Source organism: Sceloporus occidentalis, unplaced genomic scaffold (assembly GCF_023333645.1).
Source record: "Sceloporus occidentalis isolate IW3139 unplaced genomic scaffold, rSceOcc1.0.p SCAF_189, whole genome shotgun sequence".
In the NCBI taxonomy this organism is placed as follows: domain Eukaryota; kingdom Metazoa; phylum Chordata; class Lepidosauria; order Squamata; family Phrynosomatidae; genus Sceloporus; species Sceloporus occidentalis.
The window spans coordinates 568,214-587,272 of NW_028317169.1; the positions used below are offsets into that span (position 1 = coordinate 568,214).

At 40.0% G+C, this 19,059-nt stretch overlaps 1 protein-coding gene across 3 annotated transcripts in view; it reads left to right on the top strand.

Moving 5' to 3' along the window:
• The window catches only part of LOC149278425 (elongation factor-like GTPase 1), a 117,208-nt gene that overhangs the window by 75,132 nt on the left and 23,017 nt on the right, over positions 1 to 19,059 (top strand). For all 3 annotated transcript variants that reach the window (XM_089501967.1, XM_089501968.1, XM_089501969.1), the window contains 3 exons: positions 8,599 to 8,730; positions 13,853 to 14,000; positions 16,700 to 17,688. In XM_089501967.1, the coding sequence (XP_089358093.1) occupies positions 8,599 to 8,730; positions 13,853 to 14,000; positions 16,700 to 17,688 (1,269 nt within the window). The remainder of the gene's footprint in view (positions 1 to 8,598; positions 8,731 to 13,852; positions 14,001 to 16,699; positions 17,689 to 19,059) is intronic.

The following is a 19,059-nucleotide window of genomic DNA, read 5'->3' on the forward strand; positions in this document are numbered from 1 at the left end:
ATGGCGCTATATAAAACAATAAATAATAATAATATGGGCTCCTATCAAAGCGATTAGGTATAATATGTCTGGTGCCATGGTCTGTATTTGGTCTTCTTAATTTTCATAAAAGAGCCCTGAATCATTGACTGTTTTTATTGTAAACCATACGGAAATGCCCATATCCCCCTCTGTATAAAGGAAGGCCGCTCTGTGTATAGCAACAAATACACATTTATCCTGTTTAGAGGCGATCCATAATCTCTGGTGTAGCATTCGCACAATCCAGTAAGCGCAGCCTTTTGTGATATGTTTGGGGATGTGAAGGCCAGACTGCACTCGAGGAACAAAGCCGTCTAGGTTCCATGCCTTCATTTTGTTGATAAAATACTCCCCTTGAGGAAGTGTAAACACTGGCTTTGTAGATACGGCGTCTGCACCTGCGTCTGCCATGCATTTCGAGAACGGAGAGCTGACCCTCTCCACGAGTGAAGCAAAGGGTCTGGCCTGCCATGCTTCACAAGAGTTTAACCCTTTGGGTACCAAGGAGCTGCCCCTCCCTGTGATGCAAAAATATGCATAGCCCTTTTTTGTTATACTTGAAATGCTTAGCATTCTTGGTTTCTTTTTTTGCGTCGCATCCAATGTAATCTACCACGTTTACAGAGCAGAATATATTAATCCATACCTAGCAAATCCATTAAATAGTAACACGGTGATGTATCTTGCCGTATATTCTTAGATTCTCTCTTCATGTCCCATAATGTGCGTTTAATTACCAAGCAGCAAGATGCGCTACTTCATACAGACTAAAACGTCAGACGTGGGGGGAAAAAAACATATTCTGATATTGTTTTTCTTCTAGAAACCGACCTTCCAGGCATTGTTATGCAAAACATCTCAAGTTGCCCTTATGCTTCTTATTTGTCATTTTTATTGTTGCAAATTACTAAGCAAGAAGGGAACGCTTGTTCCTGCTGCTTGGGCGGAAATAATAAGACGTTTATTTGTGTGGGTTTTTTTTTCTTTTTTTTTTTTTGCTTTTCAAGAGAGAATACAAATTATCTTCAGATCAGTTTGGTTAAAAAAAAAAAAAAAAAAAAGTAATATCAGTAGTTTATGCCGCCAACAGGGGAAATCCATTTGTCGTTGTAGGCATGCTGGGTGCAGTGTTATTGTATAATTAGCCCAGGCTGCTGTTGCTCGCTTGGAATTCCATCACTGTGTTTAATGAAGTCAACATGTGTCAAGTTTCTTTCCAGGAGGGGACTTTCCAGTTCCTTGTTATGGTGACATCAGTACTCGCTTTGTTTTAGAAAGCTGTCTTTTTTTGTATATTGTTTTGGGCAGTGGTTTAACCTTTTCAATGCTAAGGGTGTTTTTTTTTTTTGGTTATAAAGCAGTGTTGGCAAACCTATGGTGGTGTCAGACTGCTATCTCCATGATCCTGGGCTGCCCAGTACCTCTTATTATTATGTATTGTTTTATATAGCGCCATCATATTCCATAGCGCTGTTCAATGGGTAGGCAGGACATAACAAGTAGTGCATAACAATTTGCTTTACAGGTGAGGAGGGTAGAATCTAGTAACGTCTACAAGACCCCATCCTATAATATTATATCTGCCTTTAACCTGCAGTACACTTTAGGGCATACGATTATTGTGCAACAGCCTTTAATGCTACAACTCCTATGACCCTTAGTCACCCCTCTGACTGTGCCGTAACTTACGTCTTTTAGTTTTTCATAGGATCCTGGGAGCTGTAATGGGACAGAATCATATGCGACCCAGGTGTCTTCTAAGGGTTAAGATGGCAGTGTTGGGTTAATCCCTTTAGGTAATACAGCTGAATTATAGCCGTTAGCTCTCTGTTATTGTCTTGAGGACCATTGGAAAGAGTTTAGTGCAGCCGGCCAGAGTCGCCTGGCACCAGATAATGTATACTGTTTACGTTCAGGCTGTTTTACCCTCCAGCATGCGAAAGTTTGAAGCTACGTGAAGGTACGTTTTAGGGAGATTCCCATCCAAGCCGATTGTGACATTTCTGATCGAGACATTAAAGTATTAACCATTTCATAGACCATCACACGTCTGTAACCATTAACCGTAACCTTGTAGGGGACCCTTGTGACACACACAAACGGGTAACACAGAACCAGTACTACCCATCACATTGATTCACATTGCCGGCCCCATTTCATTCCATCCTAGCCACTTCCCATTGCTGCTTTTGTCAGTCCCATCCTAATGCTCTCAGTAAAGATTATTAGGTATAGAGGGATAAGCAGTCATTAGAGTTTGGTCTGTTATTTTAGGGTCTGAAATATTGTTAAAAAAACCAAAACACTGAATGTGCAGAACTGCTAATCGCCAGTATTAGGGATGGGAGATTCCCAGGGGCATGTAATTGCATATCAGTGTCCTGGAGGGCCAACTAGTCTCCATAAACCATCTCACAGCTGTTTCTGTAATTATGACGATCCTTCCAACACACACACACGCAAAAAAAAACCAAACATAAAACCCATGCGACTTGTAGTTTATTAAGTATTCTGTATATTTATGTGCGTAAGAGAACCATAAACCCACAGTAGTTTTATTTTAATGGGTGTACAAAAGGACAGCGTCAACGTTTCTGTCAATACAAAAGTGTTACGAAAGTGTGTGTTGGCAGGTATCGGTGCATGTAAATATTTACTGTGTCTGCTAATGCTGTTTTAAGCTTGTAACAATAGGCTTAACCCCTTATGTAAGATGTGATAAAGAGCGTTGTTTACCTAAAAACTATTTGTAAAACCCTAGGGAATGTATGTAAAAAGCAGTTCTGGTGTTACAATGGAGCAGTCTGCAGAAGCTTTGTATTGATTGCCATTGCGTCACTTTTTATAATGTTATAAAGACAAGGAGGAAGAATTGAAGTTTCCTATATTAAAGTGACGGTTTAGTGTACTGTAAGAGTAACCCTAACCCTCTGCGTACTTTAATATCCCTTCTTTCGATACAAACAAAAAAATATGAAACACTTACCTGACATGCTGCAAAATCGACTTAATTTCTCCATGATCTTAAATGTCTTGCCACTGATTGGCTGCTTAAGCTGTCAGTCAGTGGCAGTAAGTACTTCCAATGAAATCAGTGGGAAAACGCCCTGTCACTGATTGACCACTTAAGCAGCCAATCTGCGTCAGGAAAGTGCCCGCATAGGCTATCATTTGAAACACTTACATACCTGGGTCTAACCAGACCCCTGCATGAAGCTGGATGAGACTGAAGATGAGTACATCATGTGCAGGCAGATGCATTCGACGAAATGCATCTCCCACAGTGCTTTTAGCTGGGGGGGGACGCATTGGGGTGGGATTCTGCAGAATCCTTGCCCATGTATATTTTAAAGGGACCACACAGCTATCATATGCGATTAACCACTCCCAACAGTAAATCTTGCTACAAGTAAAGTTCATTCATCACTTTTACCAGGAACACTCAATTATCACATGTCAAATAAAGAAAATGGAAAGCAAGAAATGCAGCTCTGTTACAGCACCTCCCCTCGTACATGGTCTGAAAAAACCCATAAAACCAGCATAAAAATATCCTGTTCTGAATTCTCTCCATTCCCCTCCCCATCTTTATAAAGACAGCTATAATAATTCAGGTAGAGTTGCTTAATGGGACAGCCCAGCCAATTAAGAATGCATATCAAAGTACTTTCTTTGTTCTTTAACCCCTTAAGGACCAGGCTGTGTTTTACCTTTTGTACCATTGGGACCGAGGCTGTTTTAACACTTTTGCGTTGTTCGTGTTTAGATGTAATTTTCTCCTCACTCATTTAGTGAACCCACACAAATTATATGTTGTTTTTTTCAGGACAAGAAGGGCTTTCTTCAGATACCATTGTTTTAATCATATTATCTAATTTCCCATAAAAAAAATAATAAAATATGATGAAAAATGTAAAAAAAAAAATAAACAACAAATTTTCTGACTTTTACCCCAAAAATCTTTTACTCATCCAAAAAAGCTAATGAAAAAACCTACTAAATATATTCTACTATTTGTCCTGAGTTTAGAAATACCCAATGATTTTATGTTTTTTTGCTTTTTTTCTGCACGTTATGGAGCATTAAGTACAAGTAGCGTTTTGCTATTTCAAAACCATTTTTTCCAAATCTGGTAATTCTTCCCCCCATGTGCCATTTCGGGTATCTTTGAAGCCGGCCAATGCATTTTACCCCATCAAATCATATATTTTTGAAAACTAGACACCCCAAGGTATTTCAAATGCTAGAATTTTAACTCTTTCCATGCACTAATTCTACCACCAGTCTTTGTCAAACTTTGTGGTAGTCATTTATTTTGTGTTTTTTATCGCTAAAATTGCTCTTCAGGTATGGATTCACAGCTCCTGGTATACAACACTTTCAAACAACACCCCAAAATGTGTTCAGCAACATCTCCCGAGTACAGTCATACCCCCCATGCATGGGTTTGTCGGGTTGTTTGGGAGGTAAAACACCACATTTAGAAAGTGCACATTTCTTAACTTGGAACTTTTACATCTGGTCATTCTGCCCCCATGTCCTAATAGGACCATCTTTGAAGCCGGCTAATTAAATTTACCCCATCAAACCGTATATTTTTGAAAACTAGACACCCCAAGGTATTTCAAATGCTAGTATTTTAACCCTTTCCATGCATGCGATTCTACCACCAGCCTTTGCCACACTTTGGGGTAGTATTTTTTGGGTATTTTTTTTTTTTTACACAAATTGTACTTTGGGTATACATTTATAGCTCCAGGTATACGTCACTATCAAACAACACCCTAATATGTGTTCAGGAACATCTCCCGAGTACAGTGATACCACCCATGCATGGGTTTGACTGCTGTTTGGGGTTAAAATGCCACATTTTGGAAGTGCGCTTCCCCCCCCTCCATTTCGGTCAGTCTGTGCCTATGCTCTATCTTTGAGCCCGGCCACTCCAATTTACCCCATCAAACCATTCATTTTTTTAAATTAGACACCCCTTGGGTATTTGAAATGCTTTTATTTAAATTTTTCCATGTCAGTGCTAATTTTAGCACTTGCTCATAATAATAAACTTTATTTTTTGGACTTTTTTTTTTACATTTTGCTGGAACTGGATAGTTCCTCTGATGCATAATAATTTTTAAATGTTACCATGTTTTTTTTAAGCTTTTTCTTTTTTTTTTTTATAATTTACTAATCACATAGTGATTAGAAGGCTGGGCTCCATTGACTTGTATGGTTGGATGCAGTACCTGTATTCAACCTGCAAGTGGAGCCAGAGTTCTCTAGAGGGTCTGGAGACCGTCTAGCGAACTTTTTCAACGTTATTATTTTTTTTCGCGGGCCGCCGCCATTTTGCGGATGGCGAAGACTGCGTGCAGCTGCGGCTGTGACCGCTCTCCGGAGCGGTCACAGCCCGCCCTGGGGTAAGTATTTGGTGTCGCTGGATGCCTCCTGATCGAGGCATTCCAGCGACACCATTGAAGTTTAGGAGGTGATCGTTGATCGCCTCCTAAACGCTTTTAAAACGGGTGTCCGCCGCCATACAATGTATGGCGGATGTTGACGCCCCAGGGAGGGGCCAGACATGGCCCATCATGCCGATCTCGGTGTTGCTGAATGCCTCGACATCGAGGCATTACAGCAACACCGTTTAAGCTTAGAAAGTAATCGTTGATCACTTTCTAAGCTTGTTTAAGTCTCATGACGTGTCAGGCACGTCATAGGTCGTTAAGTGACCGTTTTGCATGACATGCCTGACCCGGCAATGGACGTTAAGGGGTTAATATGCATTCGTAAAACCTATAGGTAATAAAATCACTTACCTTTAGAAGGAGCTGCAGATCCACAGAGCGCTGTCTCATCACAGTCTCCCAACCTTAATATCACCCAGCCACTCCAAGGAGATCTCAAATGTGCAGTTCATGCAAGAAGACCAAAGGCTTTGCTTGACTTGGAGGCATTGTGCCATGACGAATGGGCAGCTACATCACCTGCAAGAATTTGGGGCCTCATAGACAACTATTACAAAAGTCTTTGTTGCCATGTTTTGTTTTATGATTGTGCTATTCTGTTATAGCCTACAGTTGAAAAGGAATCCCATAAGAAATAAATGTTTTGCCTCCTTGCTCATATTTTCTTTAAAAATTGTGCATATATTACCAATTCTCCAAGGGTATGCAAACTTTTGAGCAACTGTGCAGTGGATTATCTTTAGCATTATTACGTAGGTCAATTAGTGTTGTGCACTCCAAAATTTATTATTTGGGAAAAAGATTTGCTCTTCATAACATATAGTGCTTGAGTATTTTTTTAAAAACCACAGCAATGCATTTGAGTAAATAGCTTTCATATTAAGTACATTTTTTTTCTTTTTCTAAAAGATGTTTGGGGAGAGCAAGATTACTTAACCTTACTGCATATGTAAACTGTTGTAAATCAAATGGCCATGTCATTCATTTTTCTTTTTTAGGCTATAACATTGAACACGGTAAGCAGATGGAATTTGTAGACTGATAACCCCTTTGAAGTTTTCTGAGACCCTTAAAAGCTCCTAAAAGTTTTAAAATTCTTGTACTAAATAAAGGTATTAAAATGTGAATATATAACATTGTAGGCATACCTGGGTGCTTTCCAGGTTTGACCCAAGACTCCAGGTGAAGCCCTGCTTCTCTGGTATTTTGTTTTTCCAAACAGGGGAGCTGTAGTTGGCCACACCCACTCCCCCCCATTTTCTGACTACTCTTTGTCTGCTTCCCTTCCACTCGCTATCCACTAAATGTTGTTTGCCCCCACATGTAACTAGCCCTGCCCCTCCAGAAAGCCATTCCCTATAAATGCTGGGGTCAATGTCGTGTTTCGCCAGACAGGAAAGCTGTACTTGGCCACACCCACTCCCCGCCCATTTTTTGCCTACTCCTTGTCTGCTTCCATCCCACTCTCTATCTACTTGGGAAGTACCCAGGTATGCGAGTAGAACTGCACTTCCCTAACGAACCAATTAAACAAGACTGTTTCCTATGGTCAGCAGAGGAATTGTAGCTAGGTGGTAATTGTTACAAGCAGAGCTTGTTCGCACTCTCAACTTTGCTGGAGTTCGATTCTTTTGGTCGATATTTAGCCTTCATCGTATTGGGTGTTAACACAGATGATTATCATTGACAGAAAAGGTTACACTTAACAATTAAAAATTGACTTTGCCGTATGGAGATTGCAAAAATATGCAATTTGTTTTGGGGAGAAATAAAAATAATATGAACTATTGACTCCCTGTAGCGATTTGTCAAAGAAATAGGCTCCGTGTCATGGTTGTCTGCCCTTTTCACTGTGGTCCTCTCTCTGGTTTTGCTGTGTTTAAAGTTTGTTTTGAGTGTTTGCTAATTCATTTAGTTTGACATACTTGTCTCCTCAGAAAAAGTGTTAGTGACCTAGACCAGAGTTAAACTAATAAATTAACACTGTAGTGATAACCATGTCACCCACAGTCACAGTCTAGGCCTGGAACTAAACATAGAGACTGACTATCTTGACAGATTGACAAGATCAGTCTAGTGATGTTTGATTGTATTAGGCTCGAGTATTCAAAGAGACTATTCTGCAGTTAATCAGTAACAGACCTGTGCTTTTACCGATTTGATGAATTATGGCATTAAAGCTTTCTTGTGATGTCTTCATTGGCCATAGCAGTGTATCTAATCACATGTTTGCCCAGTACTGCTTCTTGAAAATAATAAAGATAAGTGAACAGAACAAAGTCACTTTAGGTATTTTCTTTTTCTTCCTATTTCTTGCAGGAAAGATTGTCCCTTAAGCAGAAAAAATCCCTAATGCAGCGGGGTTGCCCCAGTCTTTTTCGGAAAGTCTGAGAGATCAGGATTGTGGCAAAATAAAATATTTAGGGGAAGGATTACAGTTGTGTAGTATCAGTATGGTAAAGTTTATTTTGTTGGAGGAGATTATAGAGTGTGAGTGTGATGATAGTTAAAATTCTGCTGAAGCTAATGTAGGATTCTCAAGTGCAGAAGTGTTCTTGATAAGTCATTTTATTGTGTAACAAATGACTAATTCAGTCCTCATATTTGGGGAGCCTTAGCTGAATAGGGAATTACAATTGCACAAACTTTTACAAAATTAAACCAGAAATCACAAAAAAATACAAAAAAGTCCCTTTTACGCAAGTGCTGCTGTTGCAGGGGTTAGATTAGGTTACATTATACATGTCCAGACATGCTCAAACATCAAGAAGTTAGTTGTCTTTTGGTTCTACAAACTCTATAAAGTTACCTTCTGGATTATAAATTTATTTAAACTATGTCCTCCTCACCTTTTATTTCTGTAAATCCATGTTGTTGTATAATGCACTGCTTGTTATGGCCTGAATATTCTTTGTACAGTGCTACAGAATATGATGGTGCTATATAACGTAATAATCAATAATTTACTAAATGAGCTTGTTTTTACGTTTTTAACATAATTGGAGATGGAACAATATTTAAAAACTAAAGAGATAAGTAGTAAATTTAGCAGGACAAAAAGAACCTCTTAAACTTCACCTTCTCCTGACATTTCAGTATTTGCTGTCTTTAGGTATTGGTGGCCTGGAGGAGTTTGTTCTGAAGTCGGCAACATTGTCCACATCACCAGCCTGTCCACCATTTATTCCTCTGAACTTTGAAGCTACACCAATTGTCCGCGTTGCTGTTGAACCAAAGCATCCAAGTAAGTTACATTTTTAATGTTTGCCCCATTGTTCGTGGCTGTTCCAAACGGCTATTTCACCATTCTGTTTATGGCCACGCATTGTCAAGCTTATTAAATGTACTCTTGTATCTCGTAAGAAGAACAACCAGGCAGAGATAAGTTAATGGGGAGGGATAATCAATCACATCCGGAGAAAATAAAGATAAGCTACCTTCCCCTATGTTGTACACATTACTTGGATATTGGTTTCTCTAATATGTAGACACAATTACATAGATTCATTTGGTGCTTAGAATTGGAAAATATAGGATTTAGGAAAAGTAATGGCTCCATCTTAAGTATAAGCAGTCGTCCAGTTAAACATAGAAAGGGTGGGGGATCAAAATCCCTTTAAAAACACTGCTAGAATTATATTCTACTAAAAGTCCAGCAATGGCTTTATATAACTACAGTTCTAAAATGTAAGCCAACAACGTCAATATAAATGCGTGTCGAGCAAGGGACATGCGGCAGACAATGTCATGAAGGTCTACATGCCCCTGTGAAGGACTAAACATTCTCAGATGAGGTGGGGGATTACACAAATTGTGGGTAGTTTAATATACATTCTTCAAGGAGAGGAATACAAGGTAAAAAGGAGCAGATGCCCATCTTCTTAGCTGGCCCCACTAGTCTTGCCGTTGGCTGGCTACTAAGCAATGACACGAAAGTATGTCCAGTGAAATAAATCGGGGGTTCTGAATAGACCCCCATCTGCAGTGTTCCCCGAGCCAGCGCTGGTGTAGTAATTTTTTGGCTGAACGCATCTCCTGCATGATAAATAGCTGGGGACAGGCAAGGTGGCAGCTGTATGTGGGGGATTCTTTAGAAGGTGGGCACTAAAGGGACCAATCAGCCATCATATTAACGAGGATGTGGGTTGGGGTTAATAGGTTCTGTAATGTTGACAAAACTCTAGAGCACAGTCCCCAGTGGTTAGAAGCAGAATGAATCGTTTCACCAGGACATTTATTTTTGTGTGTGTATTTCCCACTAGTGAGCCGTGTTAAAGTCTGCCTAGTTGTCTTTCTCTGAATTGATTGAGTTACTTTTCTAGCCCTCTGTTCTTTTGTTTTTATAAGTGACTCTTAATCCACTCTTCGTTCAGCTTCCCGCCAAGAGCCAAGGTTATTAGCTTCTGTGGCGAGTCTAAACCTAGAGCTACTTAATACCTGTAAAGTACTATTCACCATAGTCAGATCTGTGCCAAGCTGATTCGCTTCCAGCGGTCGGCTGCATTTCTTCTATTTATTTTTAACGGCTTTTGTATTCAAGCAGTTATCTACACCCCGGTGTAAATTGAAAACAGAAAGACGCTAAATAGACCACATCAGTCAATTAAAACGCTCTCCAGTCTGAGCAGATATTCTGCAGCGAATGTGTATGTTGGGTAACAAATGCTAATGTTAAAATGCAAAATCAGGGTCAATACATTTTTTTTTATTTACCAGAAGAATTCGGTCACAGAGTATGCGTAATAAACAACGCCGTAACAGCTAGGGTCAGATTATTATTATTATGTATTAAACAATATCAGATATTTTATAAATAACATGTAGGCACGAGGAGGAAATAAGATTAAGGGGGTCATGCAAAGATTCAGGAAAAGCTGGTACGTCTCTCCAACATGACTGTCCTGCTGGTAGATAGAGAGGCCTGATTTTCACCAGCCTCTGTTTTTCCTCTTTGAATAGTAAAAATGTATACAATGTTAACGTCTAAAGACTGATCTAAGACATCATTACAAAATAGCCCACCTTGATTGAGTAGGCCCAAATAACAACACTTCAGTGTCCAATGGAGCACCCTAATCAAAAGAATGCGCTGCAGCCCCCCCCCCCCCAGTATGGTCCAATGTCTGGTTCGACTTGTTGGCAGCAAAGAGTTCCATAGACATCCCTGCATGTATGTCCTGCACATGCTCACAGAGGTCTTATTAGAGCCTGACCGGGGTATTTGCCGAGCCAAAACTGAAGCTGACTGGAGGCAAGTATATCACGTGCTTTTAAATCTGGCTTTAGATGGCCACTGAGACCTAGCAACATTTGTTATTGTATCGTAGTAACTTTACAAAGCTATGAAAACTTTGGCATGAAACATACCGTATTTGCTCGATTATAAGACTACCCCCCAAAATCTGAATATTAACTTAGGAAAAGCCTTAATGTAAGACGACCCTAAAGGAAAAAAGTTTTACCAGTAAATGTTAATTCATCTAAACTATTTTTTTAAATAAAAGCTATGATTGAGAAAAAAAATTTTTTTGTTTTTATTTCCTTGTATTTTCCAACCTGTCCCCAAGTTACGCACATCTGCCCCCCGGCTTGCCACACCAATATGGCACTGTGGCCCATGATATGCCTTTTAACCCTCTATATGCCACTGTGCCCCATGATATGCCTTTTGACCCCCTATGTGCCACTCTACCTCCAGAAATGCCTTATACCCCTATATCCCATTCTGGCATTTAGGGGGTTAAAATGCATATTATGGGGCAGAGTGGCATATAGGGAGGTATAAGGCATTCCAGGAGGCAGAGTGGCATTAAGGGAGTTAAAAGGCATTGTATAGAGCACTCTGCCTCCAGAAATGCCTTATACCCCTATATGCCACGCTGGCATTTAGGGGGTTAAAAGGCATATTATGGGGCAGAGTGGCATATAGGGAGGTATAAGGCATTTCAATCCTCTAGATTGTAAGCTTGCGAGCAGGGCTCTCTCCACCAAATGTATCGGTTTGTCTTAGTCTGTCAATTCTTGTCTTGTCATATCCCTTGAATTTATGTATTGTATTAAGCGCTGCGTAAACTGTTGGCGCTATATAAATAAAAGATAATAATAATAATAATAATAATTTCAGGCCTTTTAACGCCACTCTGCCTCCTGAAATGCCTTATACCTCCCTATATGCCACTCTGCCCCATAATATGCCTTTTAACCCCCTAAGTGCCAGAGTGGCATATAGGGGTATAAGGCATTCCAGAAATGCCCTATGCCCCCATTTAACACACACACACACACACACACACACACACACTCACTCACTCACTCACTCACTCTTACCGGTGCTTCCAATTTCCTGCTGTATTGCCGGGGCAGCGGGTTGACGTCTCCTTCCGCTGCAGCCGGAAGGAGGTGGAGTTGGCAGCGGGGGTTTGTCTGCGTCCGTCGCGCATACCTTCAGATGTCAGAGTTCCCCGCACTGATCAGATATCAGAGTTCCCCGCACTGATCTCTGACAGTCGGGGAAGGTATGCGCGAGGCACGCAGACAAACCCCCGGTAAGTGTGTGTGTGTGTGGGGGGGGGAGACAGGAGGATCCAGGTCCCCTGCAGCGGTGCGGGGAATCTGGATCTTAGTCTCATAATCAGACCTCTATTTGAGGTCTGATTAGAAGACTAGGGGTATTTTTCAGAGCATTTGCTCTGAAAAAAACCTCGTCTTATAATCGAGCAAATACAGTAATAATTATGTGAGCGGCTTTGCTGATTTTGTCTGTTTTAACCCTCTAAGGGCATAATACCAATATAAGACCAATACTCTTAAGGAAAAGTAAATGATTGACATTTATCTGTATTGTTACATTTATTGAGAGACCCATTCAGCTTCATGTTATTTGCTTATAAAATAAATTAGGTTTTTAGTGTAGGTTTTATTTGCATCCTCTGTCATAAGAAATACAGCGTTATGCATCAATGATTTTTTTTAAGCTGCAATTAGTGTATTGCATTGTAACATTTCCGTTACATTTTTTGCTCATAGCAGGTGCCTTCTATACATCTCTCTTTAGATCACACACACAATTGAGCGAAGGTCTTTTTGGATTCAGGAGAGTACAGGTTTTAAATGCTGGAATTCTCAAAAATGTATATAATTATGTAAGAAGCCCATAACTACACTACAATACAGCCTTTTATTTCACTTGACTGATTCCCTTTAAAGTTCTCACAGCAACCGGGAGCGTTATTATGTGTATTTGGCTGTTCGCTTTCTAAAATTTGCTTGGCCCTCTCTCTTTTCCTTTTGACTGTTTACAACACCTGTTAGCGCTGTCTGTTCCAGTTCTTGTAATACGCTCCCCCCGTTGTGCAGCGCCACAGATGCTGTTGGTGATTTATAAATAATAAACGATAATGGTTGCCTGACAGCTGCAAAGCCATTGTTGTGTAACCGTGTTTGAGAAGAGAGCCGCTTGACCGCATTTAACTGTCTTGTATAGTGCCAAGTTCACTGAGCCACAGAATGGGGTATCTTGTTGGATGGCTTTGCCCCAGCTAATCACAGCACACCCGGCTCGCTGTCTTTTGTGTATCAGCAGCCTCACGGTTATTCAATGGAAGAAGATGATCAGCTGCTGAGCAGCTATCAGCAGAACATTTCATTTTATATCATACCCTTCATTATTAGTAAACCATTCAAAAGTCTTAAGGTAAAGTAGGTGTATATATGTGTATGTGTATATATATATATATATATATATATATATATATATATATATATATATATATAAAATATGCATTTATCTCTGCCATAATAAAATCTTCCATTTTACAGCTTCTTTCCAAATGCCCCCCAAAACGGCATTCTCCCTGCCATTGTTTATATGGTTTTGTGTAGGAAAGATAAAGAATTCTCTCTAGTTAAACAGAAGAAATATTGTCTTGAGGGTAGCTGCAGTTCTGTATAACATAAATTTTCCTTCCAGCTGCCTTCTGGATGGCGAGCTTCCCAGAGCAGGGCTCTCTCTGTTTGTCATTCAGATCTGCAGATAACGGTTAGCAATAAATGGTAATGTGAGATTTACTTAGATCACCGATGGCAGAACTAGTAGGGTATATGTATGCTGGCCTGTTCATACGTCCTGCAGTTAGCTTAGATCAGTGTACTTCTACTGCAATGATGAGGTAAGTGGTCCTTTTCACAGCCAGATAACGGCAGGGTCTGATTGGGGTTTAATAGTCTAAGCGCAGCAAACTGATCCCAATGCCTAGAGGCCAAGCAAATAACCATACCTTACTGACAAGGACCATGGCTGTTAAAATGTCTACCGCCATGTTTTGCTAGTATACATGATCACATATATCTATATGTTTGTTGTTTAGGTGAAATGCCACAGTTGGTGAAAGGCATGAAGCTTTTAAACCAGGCAGATCCCTGCGTGGAAGTGTTAATCCAGGAAACCGGGGAACACGTGCTGATCACAGCGGGAGAGGTGCACTTACAGCGCTGCCTGGATGACTTAATAGAGAGGTTTGGAAAATAACAATTCTGTATTTCTTCTGTCAAGGTATTGTAGGTGGCATTGGACAGACACAGGCTGATGTTTTGGGTTAGCTTAAGTTTTTTTCTTTAAACAAAATATTTCGTCATTTCCTTGAGCACATTTATTAAAAGCTACACGCTTAGCTTTTGCGTGTACCCTGGGTTTTTGGCAGACTTCCTGTCTTTGCATGTCTATGTTTCTAGCTTTGTGTCCTAAGAACTATGGATTCTCCAATTAAAAAGCAATATAGGAGCGAGAGTGTGTTTTGGATATATCGCTAATGTTATGGTATGCAAGGAAATGCTAGAGCTCTTCTTCTGTTCCCCAGCCTGCTTCCGGCACATGTCCAGTGTCTCTGTGATATTCGGTATATTAAACAAATAGAAACGCTGACTCCGTCTGCTAATCGGCCTGTCTAGCTTGCTCACACTCTATTCATTAAATGACTATGCTTAACATATGTATTCTTGATATGGCCTTCTATATATTTATTAATCCCTCTCTCCAGAAAACTACTGTATCCATGCTTTGCATTTTATGTAAAGCAGCGTCCTCTAGTCTTCTCTCTGCATTTTACCCTGTTAAATGAGCATCGCTCATGGCTTTCAAACATACCCTGTTCTACCCCTTCATGTATTAGAACCAATCATCCTCTTCTCTCTAGGTTTTGGTACTCTTGTTTTTGATTTATTGATACTTTGGAATCTGTTTTAAAAGCTTTACTTTGATCTAGATAAGTTGTGTCCACTTTGCTTGTTTCTTTGACGGCTGGACCTTCACACAAACAATATATTGGACATCTTCTGTCACTTACTATCCTCACTTATTTTTTTCCCATATTCCTATCCCCTTCCATTCGCAGCTCCTTCATTTTTCCACTCCTTTTTTAAAATTATAGATATTTTTGAGGTGAATTCCCATCTGAGTACCTTTTTCTAATATGTTAGAACAAGAACCCTTCGTCCCATCATGTCTACCTGTATTTGTTTTTGTTTAGTTTTTTTAGCTTACATCTGCTGTGTGTGTATTGTTGGCATGCAGAAATCACAGATAGCCACTGACCCAAGGCATCTTTCCCCATTCTGTTCTTCCAAGGGTGTCCTTCCCTTTCATGCAAAGCACTAGGATATGACATCATAACTTAATACTCCATCTTAGGACACTCACCTATAGAAAAGTGCATAGGACTATCAAGACCATTCGTCCGATAGGGTTATTGGTCCTCTGGTAAAGCAACCCAGGGGCTGCTGCTCCAAACCTGACTTCCTGGTCTAAGCAATAATACCCCACAAATACTTAGAAATGTTAATTTGTCAAAATAAGAGTTTTCTCCATAAAAGTTGTGTCATAAATGTAAATCCTATTGGTAATTGATCATTAAATCATTATTGTCCCTATTGATGCAGCATTAGAGCAGTCATTACCTACTCTCCTATTGAGTATCAGCAATATGCCTGCTGATGCTTGGACATTTTTCAACCTATTACTTTCATGGACAGACAGCCTAGGTTCCAGTCCCCAGAATTCATTGAGGAGTATGCATAAATAGCAATTTTTGTGCCAAGCAATAAAAGCGTTGCTTTGTTCCCTCTGCTTTTACCTATTTGCACCAGATTTGCATTTAGTCAAATGTTAAAATAGAAGAAGGTGCTTCAAACGTTTTGGTTGCGCGTTTCCTCATTCAGTTTGGAAGTTTAAAAGCCGTGCAATCTGTGCATACGCTCTTTTAATTTGCTAATTGGTCATTGGAACGCACACTTTGTGTGGCTCCATTAAAGATGAAGAGTAGTTGTTGCAGAATGGTTGGTAAATGCCAGTAGCCCCATTTCATTTTACAATAATGTCATGAAAGTAAAACGTTCACTTCTTTGCAACACTCATACGCTCATGAGAGTGTGAGAGTTGTACAGAATTACTATTAGCCTTTGCAGCCCCATCATTTCTCTGTAATCTTACACTTCATGCGGCACTTCATAAATTATTATGCCAAATAAGCATTATTATGAAAATTACACCAGGGTTTCTTGGCTCTGAGTGAAATATTTCCTCTTTGATTAAATCATGGCCATAGATCGCCCAAGAGCAAGTAGATCATCCATTTTTTTGTTCCTCAATAACATGATATTGTCTCATCTATCTCTATCGCTGCAACCACAATTCTTGGCTGATTAATAACAGTGGAACTCTATGTTGCTGCCTTCTTGTCTCCCAGAGAATATTTCTTCATCATTCTAGCAGTGAAATCTTCCGTGTACTACTTTCCCTACAGGTGTCCATTCCATTATACAGCCAGACGTCTATACTTAGATTGTGTCCTGGATCTTGTTTAAATTGCTTCTCCGTTCTTTTTTTTCACTCTTTTCTTTCACTGTTCATAAAAAGTGCATGAACGGTTCATTTAGTAACTCTCAGCAAGGAAATAAAAGTTAATTGCAATCATCATTATGTTCTAGCTTGCATAAATTACTGGAATGTAAAGCAGCTGTAAGTTTAGCCACCCCCTTTTCTATTCTTGAACATATTTTATGTATTAAATATTTACTGTGAATGTATGAAACTTTTAACCCTGTGTGACACCAACAGTTTAATACAAACCTTTCAAGAAGGATCAGCTACAAAACGTGCATTTTCTACTGTAATGGGTAGATATATTGGTCTTATTTGGGTGCTTTGTGCTCCTTTTTAGGTTTGCAAAGATTCAGGTCAGCGCATCAGCCCCCATTATACCTTTCAGAGAAACCATAATAAGGCCACCTAAAGTTGACATGGTGAACGAAGACATTGGGAAGCAGCAAAAAGTTATACACCATTTAAAGGAAGAACAGAGTAAGACTCCAGAGGGAGTCCAGATCGAAGGTGACGGCCTAGTAACGGTGACAACATCAAATAAATTAGCAACGCTGAGTGTCAGAGCCATGCCACTTCCTGAAGAAGTGACTCGGCTTCTGGAAGAGAACAGTGACTTGATTCGAACCGTGGAACAAATTAACTTGGCCTTAAGTGAGGGTGGCAACACCAATGGGATTAATCAAACCACTTTAGATAGGATTCAAGATTTTAAATGCAAGCTTGAAGCTCATCTACAGGGAAGGAGATGGCGGAATGCTGTAGATCAGATATGGTCCTTTGGTCCAAGACGTTATGGACCAAATATCTTGTTAAATCGCATTGATGGTTATGAAGGACCATTTATCTGGCAATGCCTGGAAAAAAAGGCCAAAGAGACTAAATCTAGAAACTTTGACAACAGCATTATTAGTGGCTTCCAACTTGCGACTCTCTCTGGCCCAATGTGTGAAGAGCCTCTAATGGGTGTTTGTTTCATTGTGGAGAAACTGGATGTATACAAGCTCCCCGTGGAGTCCGGAAAACAGGAAGAGAATATTGTAGGTGAGCATGTCCAGGAGGACACATCTGCTGTATTGACTAATGAGGCTATCGCAAATACTGACGAAGGAAAAACGCTTGAACAGAAGAGCCAGGATGGAGCAAAACCTCCGGAGAGGACCGGCAAACGCAAAGGGGAATCGCATATTGTAGACTGTTACGGCCCTTTCTCGGGACAGTTAATTTCTACAATGAAAGAAGCTTGCCGCTATGCTTTCCAAGTAAAACCTCAGAGGCTCATGGCAGCCATGTATACCTGTGACATTATGGCAACAGCAGAAGTGTTGGGTAAGTACTGTGACTAAACAAACTATAAACTATATAGTTTATATATATATAAACTATATTACAAGTCGAAATCTAAGCTTGAAAATGTGTTGTCTTTTCGCGTTCATATGATCTCAGTCATTCCGCTTTACTTTAGATATTGTTGTGCTGATCTCATTCCTCTACATGAATATGTTTATCAGTAATTGTCCTGGCATCCTTAGTTGCCCCTCCAGTCTGGCATTTTATAGATAGGTTCAATTACTGTATGTTTTTAGTATGGTGGTCAACAAATAGGTGTGAACATAATTTGCCTTTGGTTTCTAACAAGTGTTCCAGATACAAAGTAACCCAAGTATTTTTCTTAAGTAAATGTGAAAAAATATTAACTTAATAAAGTAACTATTTCTGTTTCACGCAAGTACTTACGTAGCCATGATACTCTGCTGTTTGAGAAGCTTGTTCTCACAACCTGAGACACTCTTGGAGGTTGAAATGTGGCACCAATCACATCAAATGTGTTACCACATGTGATGTAATCACGTAAATATTCATGCCCGCCATATACACCTGAATAGTAATTAGCATCAAGCAGCATTTACGTAAGCCACATATTGTTGCAAAAATAGCAAAATGCATCCTTATCTGCTACAGTAGTCTGCCTTCACTTACAGGGCTTCTGACACCAGCTCAGGTATTTCGGCATAGGGGGATTTATTAGACCCTCTGCAATTGCTGTCTGAGCCTGCACAAAGGACCAGGCTGGAGTCGAATATACTGCACATGACCACTGTGGCAAAAAGAAGATGTGTTTCACCGAATATATCTCCTGCAACCAAATGATCTAGGAGTGCGGGAAAGAGGGAAAATGCCTAGGGGAGGATTTTGATGATCCCTTCCATACATTTGTAAGGAGCAATACAAATTATGATGCTGCTCTCATATGTATAACAGTTAATAATTGCAGCTATGGCCACAAAGTGGGCTACTTGCTTGTACCACAGTACCACATCCATAGCATCCTGTGACTGAGCCTAGAATTGTGGTTGCATACAGATGAAAGCTGAACCCTTCCATTGATGTGTGTGTGTGTATATATATATATATATATTGCCCAAGACACATTTATATGCATAGAATGCCCATACATAGAAAACAGAAAGGATCCAGTCAAGCTGTTAACACCACCTACAGTCCGTGTCATGCTGGACACTCTGGTGGCTATATGTGAAATTGCAAGTAAAACAAAACCATAAGTATTGGCCAATATTTTTAAAATCAAAGTACCTCAATGGCAATTGGCTCTCATCAGCCCTCCCCTGTAGACTTGGGACTGATGAATCAGACATGTGGGCACAAGCTAAAGGTGGGAGTCACTGTTGGTATGCCCGT